The sequence below is a fragment of the Corylus avellana genome, chromosome ca1, assembly GCF_901000735.1.
Source record: "Corylus avellana chromosome ca1, CavTom2PMs-1.0".
Classification (NCBI taxonomy): domain Eukaryota; kingdom Viridiplantae; phylum Streptophyta; class Magnoliopsida; order Fagales; family Betulaceae; genus Corylus; species Corylus avellana.
In genome coordinates this window covers 2746588-2758743 of record NC_081541.1, presented here as the reverse complement: position 1 = coordinate 2758743, position 12156 = coordinate 2746588, and the positions used below count along the sequence as shown (strand labels likewise).

The 12156-nt window shown below is 35.7% G+C and overlaps 3 protein-coding genes across 4 annotated transcripts; 2 read left to right on the top strand and 1 right to left on the bottom strand.

Moving 5' to 3' along the window:
* Nucleotides 1-1116: 1116 nt before the first annotated feature.
* LOC132168133 (uncharacterized) lies at nucleotides 1117-6150 on the top strand. 2 transcript variants are annotated; one of them, XM_059579222.1, is made up of 9 exons: nucleotides 1117-1200; nucleotides 1743-1979; nucleotides 2205-2439; nucleotides 3133-3283; nucleotides 4148-4370; nucleotides 4483-4574; nucleotides 5022-5157; nucleotides 5358-5689; nucleotides 5825-6150. In XM_059579222.1, the coding sequence occupies exons 1-9, from the start codon at nucleotides 1154-1156 to the stop codon at nucleotides 6073-6075; spliced, it is 1704 nt and encodes a 567-aa protein (XP_059435205.1). In that variant the 5' UTR covers nucleotides 1117-1153; the 3' UTR covers nucleotides 6076-6150. The 2 variants fall into 2 exon arrangements, with proteins under 2 accessions (XP_059435205.1, XP_059435206.1); XM_059579223.1 differs by lacking the exon at nucleotides 1117-1200 and having other exon boundaries at nucleotides 1914-1993.
* Nucleotides 6151-7291: 1141 nt separating this feature from the next.
* LOC132167281 (B3 domain-containing protein At2g31420-like) lies at nucleotides 7292-7999 on the bottom strand. The gene has a single exon (XM_059578198.1). It carries the CDS (start codon nucleotides 7997-7999, stop codon nucleotides 7292-7294), a length of 708 nt encoding a protein of 235 aa, XP_059434181.1.
* Nucleotides 8000-10248: 2249 nt separating this feature from the next.
* LOC132167273 (uncharacterized) lies at nucleotides 10249-11139 on the top strand. The gene is made up of 3 exons (XM_059578188.1): nucleotides 10249-10319; nucleotides 10519-10849; nucleotides 10980-11139. The coding sequence occupies exons 1-3, from the start codon at nucleotides 10249-10251 to the stop codon at nucleotides 11034-11036; spliced, it is 459 nt and encodes a 152-aa protein (XP_059434171.1). The 3' UTR covers nucleotides 11037-11139.
* Nucleotides 11140-12156: the final 1017 nt, after the last annotated feature.

Sequence of the window (12156 nt, the reverse complement as noted above, 5' to 3'; positions counted from 1 at the left end):
TTGTGATGAACTTTAAATTTGTGCTGGAAATGTTTATTTGGAATGCAGCTCTTTTTGTCCCATGTAGATGATTTGGAGTGAGTGGAATAATTAATACATTTAATGGTGTTGAGCAGATTACCCCTTGGTTCAAATCTCTTTTCCAAGGGAGCAAGAATGCCAGAATGGGCGATCTATTGCTTTTAGAAATCTTACCAGTTCTTTTGTAGATCATATATTTCTAAAGTCATATTAATTCTTTAGGGAAACCACTTGTATGCATCCTATATATATAATTTGATTTAATATGGAAATTACACTGGGTTTTTTAAACTAAGCCACTAACTTTCAACTTGAATGAAAATTCTGCGCAATATGGTAGTGCCAATCAATTTGTTAAATGAAAGGATTGGCTAACGTACAATCTGTTCAAACCTAAACCTTCAGAAGAACAAAGGTTTTCATTTTTAACCAAAAAAAAAAAAAAAAAAAGGATTGGAGAAAAATGGACGTGATTCTTACATATATTTTTAATAGAGCATATGATTCTTACATAAATTTTAGACTCATGTCAGCGTCAACTTAATAAAATAGATTGGAGAGAATTTCTCTACCCTAAATTTAAAGGAAAACTTTGTTCCTGTAAAAAAAATTTGACAATATTCATTTAAAACCTAAAAAAAGAGGGAAGTTTGACATTTGATCCAAGTAAACCAAAACAATATCAGGTTTGGCTAAAAAATGCCTAACATTTTTACCAATTGAACAGTCGGGCTTAAAATTAAACATAAAATTTTTTCTAATATAAATGTTCCTCGGGCTCTAACTGCCCAAATCAAATTAAATTATCATCCTCTCCAATTCAAATGAGCTGGATAATATCCGGTTAGTTATAGTATAGGGGTATTTTGATCAACTCAAAAAGTGAAAAAGGCAAAAATACTACTCCACTATAACTAACTAGATATTATCATATTCAAATAAACCAGAAAAGAATCAAAGAATCCTCTTCCGATCAAATTCTGGTATCCATAATCTATGTTTTCGTGGGTAATTAATATTATTAAGCCACGGCCCATTAGAGGTAGGGAGCCCAGCCCACTCCATTTTCGTTTAAGCTTAGCTTCATCTCGTCAGTCACCGCTCAGCTTTCTCTGCTCTGCAAACTTCTCCAATGGCAGCGTCCCTTCTCTCTCTCTCTCCAGCTCTGAACAACTACGGGTATTCTCTCTCTCTTCAAAGTTAGCATGTTGGTTTCTTGTAATTTACCCTGTGGAAGGGTTTCTGAGTGTTTTGTTTGTTTATAACGGTGGTTGATTCATTGCTTAGTCTTCTGGGTTTGTGCGTGTAACATTTAGTTCGATTTTTCTTGTGTGGGGTTTGCTCTTTCTAGCTTTATGACGTTACTTATATTTCTTCAATTGAGTTTTGCTTCTGCTGGCTATAGTCCTGGAGTTTTGATATTCTAAACTGGCCGAGTGGAAAATTAACTGCGTCTGAATGAGAAGAAAAGCAAAAGGCGCTTAGTTCAACATTGAAACATTTCCATTTGAGTAGTTCCTAGAGAACATTTTAAGGCGATACCTTAATTTTTTGTGACCATTAATGTCGAGATTAACCCCATTTTCGACCCTGAAACATGACGTTTTTGTTTTATCGATGGAGAAATATGATGCTTTGGCTAAAAGGGTATTCTTTTTTATTTTATTTCTCCACATACTTTTGCTGTCATGTTCCTTATTGTTCTTACTTGAACATTATAGGATGAGCCAAGTTTGTCTACACATGCACTCGGGCAACTTACGGAAAGCTACAACATGCTTCTCAGTTTGTCTCCAAAATCGGAAATGCAACATCAAGCTTTACATGATACCCATGACAGCTGTTACCCGTCACACTGTGTTGAGACCTTTTGCATTAGTTGGCTCATTAGAAGCAGATGTAGCAGGCCAAGAAAATCATGCTATATCCGATGTTTCAGCTCCAAACAACTTTCAGAGGTTGGATAACTCAAGTAATTGCAACTGTTTCCCTTCTATGAACATTGCTGATTTAATGCATGTCACACTTTCCTGGACAGCTGAAATATTTATATTTAAAATATTCTGAAAATAGTGTTAGAAGTTGATCTCACAATTTCTGGACATAAGATCTAGTAGAAGGCCTTGTAAACGTGTGTAGTTCCACAGTAAGAATCATCCCTAACAGAAATCTATGATTAACAGGTCTAAAATGTCTTTTGAGAAAGAGTTGCAAGAGTTATTTGATGAAGTCAAAAGACTGATTATGATGGGAAACAAAAGTGATGCTATAGACCTACTTAAAGCAAACTATGAAGCTGTTAAAGAACAGATGAATGCAGGTAGTCAAGGCATAGAAGAAGCTGCTCTTCTTGACATCATTGCCCTTGGTTATATGGCTGTTGGAGATTTAAAGTTTGTTGGTTCCCTACTGGCTATGGTAATGGCTTTTTCTGTAAGCATTGTACCATCACTCTGATATCATACATTTTGATACTTTGTGGTTTCCTAGTAATAAGCTTTCTTTCTGTTACAATCAAAGAAAAGAAAATGGTACAATTGTTCTTTTTCAAGTCTCAAGCAATGTATACCTGCTAATCCATTACAAAATTAAGGACATTTGGGATCTTAGGATGCTTGTCAATTTGTATGAGAATCAGAGGAGGAGAAGAACCATATTCAATTGGCTTCTTTTCATTTTTCTTTTTATTTTTGATAATGTTTCTTTGTTGGTTGCTTATTTCCTTTGTAAATTTGTTAGGATGGATTATATGATGATTAATGACCAACACAGACAAAAAGCATTTCCTTCACAAGCACGTGTTCACACAGACTTGTCTTATTTGAACATTCAAATCTGTTTTTCGATTCAGATTGACATGTGCTTCTTCACATTCAGAGAGTAGGCCATAAATATTATGTTATTCATATTGGAACTATTGGTGCTGCGGTTCAGTTTTTGAAATACCTGGAAGTTTTTATCTTTCTAATTATTGTATTTATAGCAGATTATTGCTTACATCTGTACATCAGCTCATGTGATGGGCAATGGTTTTTTTAAGATTTTGTCATTTCTTTCATTTCCCTTCTTGAAACTTTTTTCTCTTTTTGGGTGCATTGTTGTTGATGGCAGTTGACTGAGGTCGTTGACAGTCTAAAGGACAATGAACCACTTGTGGATGTTGTGCTTGTGCATATGGGAAGTCTGTATTCGGCTTTGGGGAAGTTTGAAAAATCATTGCTTGCATACCGGAGGTCTATTGATATTCTAGAGAACAGACATGGTAATTGGTGCTAAACGTTTATGTAGTTGTTGTTACTTGTATTTGCTGCTGTCGTGTAACAACTTGAATCCCAAAGTAGTTGGCTGGTTCCAGGTATTTATTTTAGTGTTAACTAGTTTGAGTTAGTATTGTCCGGACTGCTTAATTTACTAAATTGTAAAATTGTGTATGTATCTTTTATTTGCTACTCCTACAAAACAAAATGCTAAAGTCCAGTGTGGAAGTTAGATATCTGTAAATCATTTATTACTTAATCTACTCCCTATAAGGGAGAAGACCACCTTGGATCAAAGGCACCCAATCTTTAGAAGCAATATTTATAAGCTTCAATTCCCATTCCTTGGTAAACTATTATTCATAAAAAATAAAAAATAAAATAAAAAAATTCCCATTCCTTGGTGGATTAGAATAACAAAATTTCTTTGACCAGGAAAACACTTTCCTTCCACACGCACTCACACACAAAAATAAAACCTCTAATAAGTAACCAAGTAAAATAAGTATTTGAGGCAATTTCAACATGTTAAATAGTTGTTTTTTTGGATGCCTGTACTTTACTATTCGTATCATGTGTGTAATTTTGTGTAATGATCTGAAGACCTCCATTTCTGTAAGAAATGATAGAGAGAAAAGGAAGTATGATGGGCTATTACTATGCTTAAGTGAAACTAGAGCTATGGGCGTAGCTCATTTGAAAATTGTGATGGTTAAGGTATCATTCTTTATAAATTTCTATGTTGAGCCCATTGTTTTGTTATTTAGCTTTTGTTTCTGCATTTGCATGTTTGATATTTACTTTGTTGTCCAAAACTTCATGAAAGGAGCAATTTAAAACTCAATGGTTGTCTTAAATTTTTTTTCTAGGGAAAAATAGTATTTTTCTTATCACCCCATTGTTGGGGATGGCAAAAGTGCTTGGAAACATTGGCAGATCCACAAAAGCAGTAGAAACCTACAACCACACAATTTCTATTTTGGAATTGAGCAGAGGTGCTGAAAGTGAGGATTTGGTTGTAGTTCTATTTGCTCTTGGCAATCTTTTACTCAAAGAAGGAAGAGCAGCGGATGCAGAAACTCATTTTGTTAGGTTGATTTCTAAATATGTATGTGTGTGTGTGTGTGTATTTCTAGCATATTGCCTGGATTGAACTGAGCTTAGATTCATTATTCACTTCTATCTTTCTATTATTCTTTTGTAGAATTTTAACCTTATATAAGAAGTTATATGGAGAAAATGATGGAAGAGTTGGAATGGCTATGTGTTCCCTTGCCCATGTTAAGTGTGCAAAAGGTAACTTAATTTGTAATCTCTCACTCTCTCTCTCTCTCAATTAGCATTTGTCCTGTGCTTTGATAAAAAGTCTTGCTGTTTCTTTATTTTCTACATTGATGCCCTTTTTGACTTCATGCATTACATATTCATCACACACACTCACTCACCAGCACTCGTGGTGATAGGTTTGAAAATGTGCTCAATAAGGGAAGAACATATTGAACATGGTTCCTTGTTATGATTAGATAGTGATTATGACTAATGATAGAAAATAAGTTTATTCATGGGTGATTAGAGTCCTAAATTTGCTCAAAATTCTTTGTTTGATGAGCAAATGTCCTATGAAAATGTGTGAAATTCCAGGGCATTCTATTAATGTCTCTCTTGGTTATCAAATTATGTATTCTCTTTCATAAATGACTCTGATTCTAAAAACATCTTGATTCTTTTTCAAATTTTACACAGGAAACCCTGATGAAGCCATTCAATTATATAAAAATGCACTTCAAGTCATCAAGGATTCAAATTACATGGCTTTAGATGACGGCATAATGGAGAAGATGAGGATAGATTTGGCAGAGTTACTTCACGTTGTAGGAAGGTAAAGTCAATTCTCATTGGGATTAAAAATGAAATGTACTTCATGTATGTTCTGCTTTGTTTTCTTTACTAAAAAGCAATCTAAATATTGTGGGCTACATTCTGAAATTTTGACATAGTAATTTCATTTTTTGCACTTTTTGTGATTTTTTTCCCTGCTTAGTTTGCTTTTCCTTTACTTGTCATCTCGTTGCTCTTCAGGGGAAAAGAAGGTCGAGAAATGTTGGAGGAATGCTTGTTGATTGCTGAGAAGCATAAAGGAAAAGAGCATCCCAGCTCAGTGACACACCTTCTGAATCTTGCAGCCTCCTATTCACGCTCAAAGAATTTTGTGGAGGCTGAACGCTTGCTGAGGACTAGTTTGGAAATCATGAGGAAGACAGTTGGGCCTGACGATCAATCCATCAGCTTCCCAATGTTGCATCTTGCCGTCACTCTCTACCATCTAAAACAGAATGAAGAAGCTGAGCAGCTTGCCCTGGAGGTTTTGCGCATCCGTGAAAAGGCATTTGGAAAAGATTCTCTTCCTGTTGGTAAGCTTGTTTTCTTACTTCTTTCTTAATGGTCAAAAAGCCTTCCAATTTTCTCTATTGTCCTCTCCATTTATGTTGCATATGGCCGTCATTTCTATTTTGGGTGTATCTGATGTTTTCTACTTTGTGTGGCAGGGGAGGCTCTGGACTGTTTGGTGTCCATTCAGAGTGGATTGGGGAAGGATGATGGCGAGTTGTTGGAGGTGCTCAAGAGAATTCGGAGTATCCAAGAGAAAGAGTTTGGCCACGAGAGTGAAGAGGTCATTGAAACCCTGAAAAAAATTGTGTACTACTTAGACAAACTGGGTAGGAAGAATGAGAAGTTGCCGCTGCAGAAAAAATTGTCCGTACTTAGAATGAAATATAAACAAAGGATTCAATATTAGTGGCATTTCATCGTAGTGTATGTTTAACTCTTAACTCTCTCACTCCGTAGATAGCAAAAAGTATTTATATCCATAGCTTTTTGGTTGAAAGCAGAAACTTCAGGAGTCAAAATTGCAGAGTCTACACTCGGTCAATAGACTCTGACATACATGAATTCTACTGAACATTAAAAAAATAAATAAAAAATACTAGTAATCTTGAAACTAGAATGAAAAGGGTCCAATCAGAAGCCAAAAGCTTGACTATCTTCATGCTGGAGACTGAATTGACTACTTATCTGCACTTTGGTCAGTACTTGCGTCTGCTTCACTACACCTGCTGGCTGCTGCCACTACATCCCTCTTCCCCATCTTTTCATAGCCCCATATGGACCTTATGGGCTGCACTAAGCCCAATTTGGATTTTGGATACTATTGGGTTGCCCTTTTTCGAACGAACCTGGGTTGGGCCTACATTGAAAGGCACTAATCCCTACTTAATTCGATCTGGGCTAGGAAACCCAATCCCATAGTTCGAACCAATAACCGCTATATATATATATATATATATATATAAGAGGTCAAGACGATGTTCTTTTTCGCAATGCATAAATTGAACTAACAATTAGGATAAACATGAAAATTAAAGCATCTATAAATATATAGATACACCAATATCTTAAAAGTTAAAGCTCATTGCCCATGAATAAAAAAACATCGTTTTCAACAAAAACTAGAGCAAACATATAATACTGAATTTGAAATTGTAGCCAAAAAGCGAATGTAGGACAGAAGAAGATGGAAGGAGAACAATAAAAAATATATAAAAATAAAAATAAAATCATACCTTCAAGAAAACATCTTTTTTATTAACCATAATCTATCCTAAAGGGTTACAAAAGGATGACTTAAGTAGATGAACAAAAACCCTAAACCTAGTTTGACTGCCCTTTGGAATTAGGATCTGGATAATATTCCATTAGTTATATTAGAAAAGTAATTTTATCCCATCAAAAAGTGAAAAGACAAAAATACCTATCCAATTCAAATGAACTACCAAGCCCTTTATTAACTGACTTTGGGTTGGGCCCATTACACCAATCTAATTACAAAAAACGTAATTAACTAATAAGACCCAAACAAAATTAAAATACAAAATTATTTAGTTTTCCTCATCGTTGGTCCCCATTCCATCTATTCTTAACAAAAAAGCTTTTGGGACTCTTTGGTAGCTAATCTAATTGGCTTTGTAGCTAGTACCGGCATCTTCTTCAGCCTCTCCTCCATCTCTTCCTCCATGGTTGCAACCTGAGCTACTAACCACAACAAGAGCCAGGCAGAGTTGTTGCTCAGTGCCAACCCGAAAAGACCAAACTTGGACCACATCATTTTGCCCGAGTCCATTCTCTTTCAAAACCATGTTCCAATGAGTCTTCAGCACATAGATTGAGCTTTTCTTCATGTCCCACCGCCCCAAAGTCATCTTATCGCACTTACCGGAGGGTTCGATGAACGGCACTATTATCGTTTCTTTTGGTTTTGCAAGATGTGTGCTCTCTTCCTCTGTCAAGAAACCTTCCTTGGCCTTCCCAAAAGGCATGGATAATCGACATTTGTTCGTATCCCAGTCAGATGGATAAAGGGCTTTTTCAATCACCATCTCCACTTGGGTTCCACCCAATGCCTTGATACGCTCCTTGAATTCTTCAGGCAACTCCGGCGGTGGCATTGGAAGGGTGGCCATATCCAGCTTCCGCCGCTTGTTTGATCTCTTCATCCTGTGATTTGCTTCCTTCCTTTTGTACTTTTTTTCTTCTTTTTCTTGTGCCTCATACTTCGAAGAAGCAACTTCAGCAATCAGTAAAAGCTTATCAAAGTCAGACAAAGTTTGATCAACGTGGATACCCTCGATATCTTTGAGACTCAAGAGCCCATTAACTTCCATCTTTCTTCTTCTTTAGTTCAGCTAGCTGGATCGAGAGAAAACGTACAGCAGTCTTTCATCAAAAAAAAAAAAGAAGAAGTATTAATAATTGAAGTCTGAAAGAATGTGGAAGAGAGAAGAGAAATAAATAAAAAAATAAGTAAAAAACAATTAAAGAAATTTACAAAAACAAGGCAGTAAAAAAAATAATAATAATAATAACTAACGTGGCAGTGACACGTCAGTGTGCAAGTAAAGTGCATGTGGAAAATTCAAAATTGATTTAAAGTTGTAGTAGTATATTAAAGAAGGATGAGATAGGAATAAACGGGTATCATCACGTTGGAGTAAAGAATGAGTTAGGATAAAAAAAATATAAAAAAAAAAAAAAAAAAAGTTAGGAATAAATCAGTATGAGCCTCTCACCTCAATCTGGGTAAAGCAGTAACAAATTATTCAACTCACAAAATCATTAGGTTTAATTTTACTTTAAACCCTTAAATTATCACGTGATTTGAAAAGTATCAAATTTTAAAACCTCTCAATTTAAACTCATAAATTTTCAATTGCAATTAATTTGAACATTTTCGTCATATTTAAAAAGTTAAAAATGAGACAATAATATTTATACCTCTGATTTTTTTTATAAAATTTCAAATTTATTCTTAATTCTATTTTTTTAAAAATAATAATAATAATAATAATAAAGTTTTTAAAAAAAAAACAATGATATTTTGGTCTTTTTAGGAGTAAATCAGTGAAGTTAACGAGTAAATCTGACAGAAAAATTCAAATTGACAATTGAAAGTTCATGCGTCCAAATTAAAAGGTTTTAAATTTTAGATGAGCTTTTCAAATCGCATAATAATTCAACAATCTAAAGTAAAGTTACCTCAAATAATTACTTTCACTTACACAACACATCACTGAAAAAAAAAAAAAGAAAAAAAGAAAAAAGTGCCATAATTCAATAATCTAAGGTAGTTTGGAAGATAATCCAGTACTTGAGCTCAAAAGTTGTTTGTTTCAATAAGTGTAGACGAAAGAGACTGCAAAAACGACCTCATTTGGCCGTTAAAACCAAACCAAACGAGCTGATTGGTGAGCTAAAAAATTACAAAGAGAGAGAATGTGAGCTAAAAGTGTATACCTCCTGCCTCCTGCCTCCTGCCTCGTCTACAGTCGCTTGCAGAGCTTCAAAAATCTCTCACAGAATGAGTGAAGCCCAAGCAGATATATACTCGTGTTACACAACCAGGATCAATGCCTCGAATGTTGTGCCACCAATCAGGTCGTTTTGGAATCAATTTTGATGCATCTTTTTTGGGTGGGGGTCGTTTTGTGATCCAATTGGACCAATTCGCTTAATATAATAAAATACAAGCGTCGTGCCTTTTTTTTTTTGACTTTTGGGTCCATCTTTCTTCCAACCGGGTAAATTAGTGGACCCACTTTACCACTAGAATTAATATTAATTAATTGACACTGTTGACGGCTTCAAATTCATCTCAATTCTCAACGGATTTGGCTTATGCGGTACCTCAAAACTGCACTGTACAACAGCAGATAGGAGATAGGGATCAGGATTCCCTCCAATAGTGAGTAATTGAAAAATCTCATTTTTTGACATCTTAACTTTCTAAAGTATTTAAAGGTTTAAAACATCTAAGAATACAAAACTCAAAAATAAACCCAACACACCTGATTATAAATAATAAAAATATTTATTTATTTTTTTTTAAAAAAAAAAATTAATTGGAGGATAAGCCACCCCATGGGGCGGCTTGCCGCCGCTACCGGCCATCCCATGGGTGGCTAGGAGTGGCCGTGCAGATCTGGAGGTGGCGCACAGCCACCCCCCGAACCCCCAACAAATCTGGGGTGGCACGTGACCACCCCCAAAAGGCCTAGGGTGGCTGCGCGCCCACCCTTAGGCCATGGGATGGGTGCGCGCCACCCCCAAATGGGAAGCTCTGGGCAAATAGTGATTATGGCTAATGATAGAAAATAAGTTTATTCATGGGTGATTAGAGTCCTAAATTTGCTCAAAATTATTTGTTTGATGAGCAAATGTCCTATGAAAATGTGTGAAATTCCAGGGCATTCTATTAATGTCTCTCAGCTTGGTTATCAAATTATGTATTCTCTTTCATAAATCACTCTGATTCTAAAAACATCTTGATTCTTTTTCAAATTTTACACAGTAAAACCCTGATGAAGCCATTCAATTATATAAAAATGCACTTCAAATCATCAAGGATTCAAATTATATGGCTTTAGATGACGGCATAATGGAGAAGATGAGGATAGATTTGGCAGAGTTACTTCATGTTGTAGGAAGGTAAAGTCAATTCTCATTGGGATTAAAAATGAAATGTACTTCATGTATGTTCTGCTTTGTTTTCTTTACTAAAAAGCAATCTAAATATTGTGGGCTACATTCTGAAATTTTGACATAGTAATTTCATTTTTGCACTTTTTGTGATTTTTTTCCCTGCTTAGTTTGCTTTTCCTTCACTTGTCATCTCGTTGCTCTTCAGGGGAAAAGAAGGTCGAGAAATGTTGGAGGAATGCTTGTTGATTGCTGAGAAGCATAAAGGAAAAGAGCATCCCAGCTCAGTGACACACCTTCTGAATCTTGCAGCCTCCTATTCACGCTCAAAGAATTTTGTGGAGGCTGAACGCTTGCTGAGGACTAGTTTGGAAATCGTGAGGAAGACAGTTGGGCCTGATGATCAATCCATCAGCTTCCCAATGTTGCATCTTGCCGCCACTCTCTACCACCTAAAACAGAATGAAGAAGCTGAGCAGCTTGCCCTGGAGGTTTTGCGCATCCGTGAAAAGGCATTTGGAAAAGATTCTCTTCCTGTTTTTTGTTTTCTTACTTCTTTCTTAATGGTCAAAAAGACTTACAATTTTCTCTATTTTCCTCTCCATTTATGTTGGCTATGGTCGTCATTTCTATTCAGTGTGTATCTGATGTTTTCTACTTTGTATGGCAGGGGAGGCTCTGGACTGTTTGGTGTCCATTCATTCAGAGTGGATTGGGGAAGGATGATGGCGAGTTGTTGGAGGTGCTCAAGAGAATTCGGAGTATCCAAGAGAAAGAGTTTGGCCACGAGACTACGAGAGTGAAGAGGTAATTGAAACCCTGAAAAAAATTGTGTATTACTTAGACAAACTGGGTAGGAAGACTGAGAAGTTGCCGCTGCAGAAAAAATTGTCCATACTTAGAATGAAATATAAACAAAGGATTCAATATTAGTGGCTTTTCATCATATTGTATGTGTAACTCTTAACTCTCTCACTCCGTAGATCGCAAAAGGTATTTATATCCACAGCTTTTTGGTTGAAAGCAGAAACTTCAGGAGTCAAAATTGCAGAGTCTACACTCGGTCAATAGACTCTGACATACATGAATTCTACTGAACATTAAAAAAATAAATAAAAAATACTAGTAATCTTGAAACTAGAATGAAAAGGGTCCAATCAGAAGCCAAAAGCGTGACTATCTTCATGCTGGAGACTGAGTTGACTACTTATCTGCACTTTGGTCAGTACTTGCGTCTGCTTCACTGCACCTGCTGGCTGCTGCCACTACATCCCTCTGCTCCATCTTTTCATAGGCTTGCTACTTCTTGTTTTATGGACCTTATGGGCTGCACTAAGCCCAATTTGGATTTTGGATACTATTGGGTTGCCCTTTTTCGAACCTAGGTTGGGCCTACAGTGAAAGGCACTAATCCCTACTTAATTCTATCTGGGCTAGGATACCCAATCCCATAGTTCGAACCAATAACCGTTATATATATATATATATATATATATATATATAACATGAAAATTAAAGCATCTATAAATATATAGATACACCAATATCTTAAAAGTTAAAGCTCATTGCCCATGAATAAAAAAACATTGTTTTCAACAAAAACTAGAGCAAACATATAATACTGAATTTGAAATTGTAGCCAAAAAGCGAATGTAGGACCGAAGATGGAAGGAGAACAATAAAAAATAGATAAAAATAAAAATAAAATCATACCTTCGAGAAAATATCTTTTTTATTAACCATAATCTATCCTAAAGGGTTACAAAAGGACGACTTAAATAGATGAACAAAAACCCTAATCCTAGTTTGACTGCTCTTTGAAATTAGGATCTGGATAATATCCTAT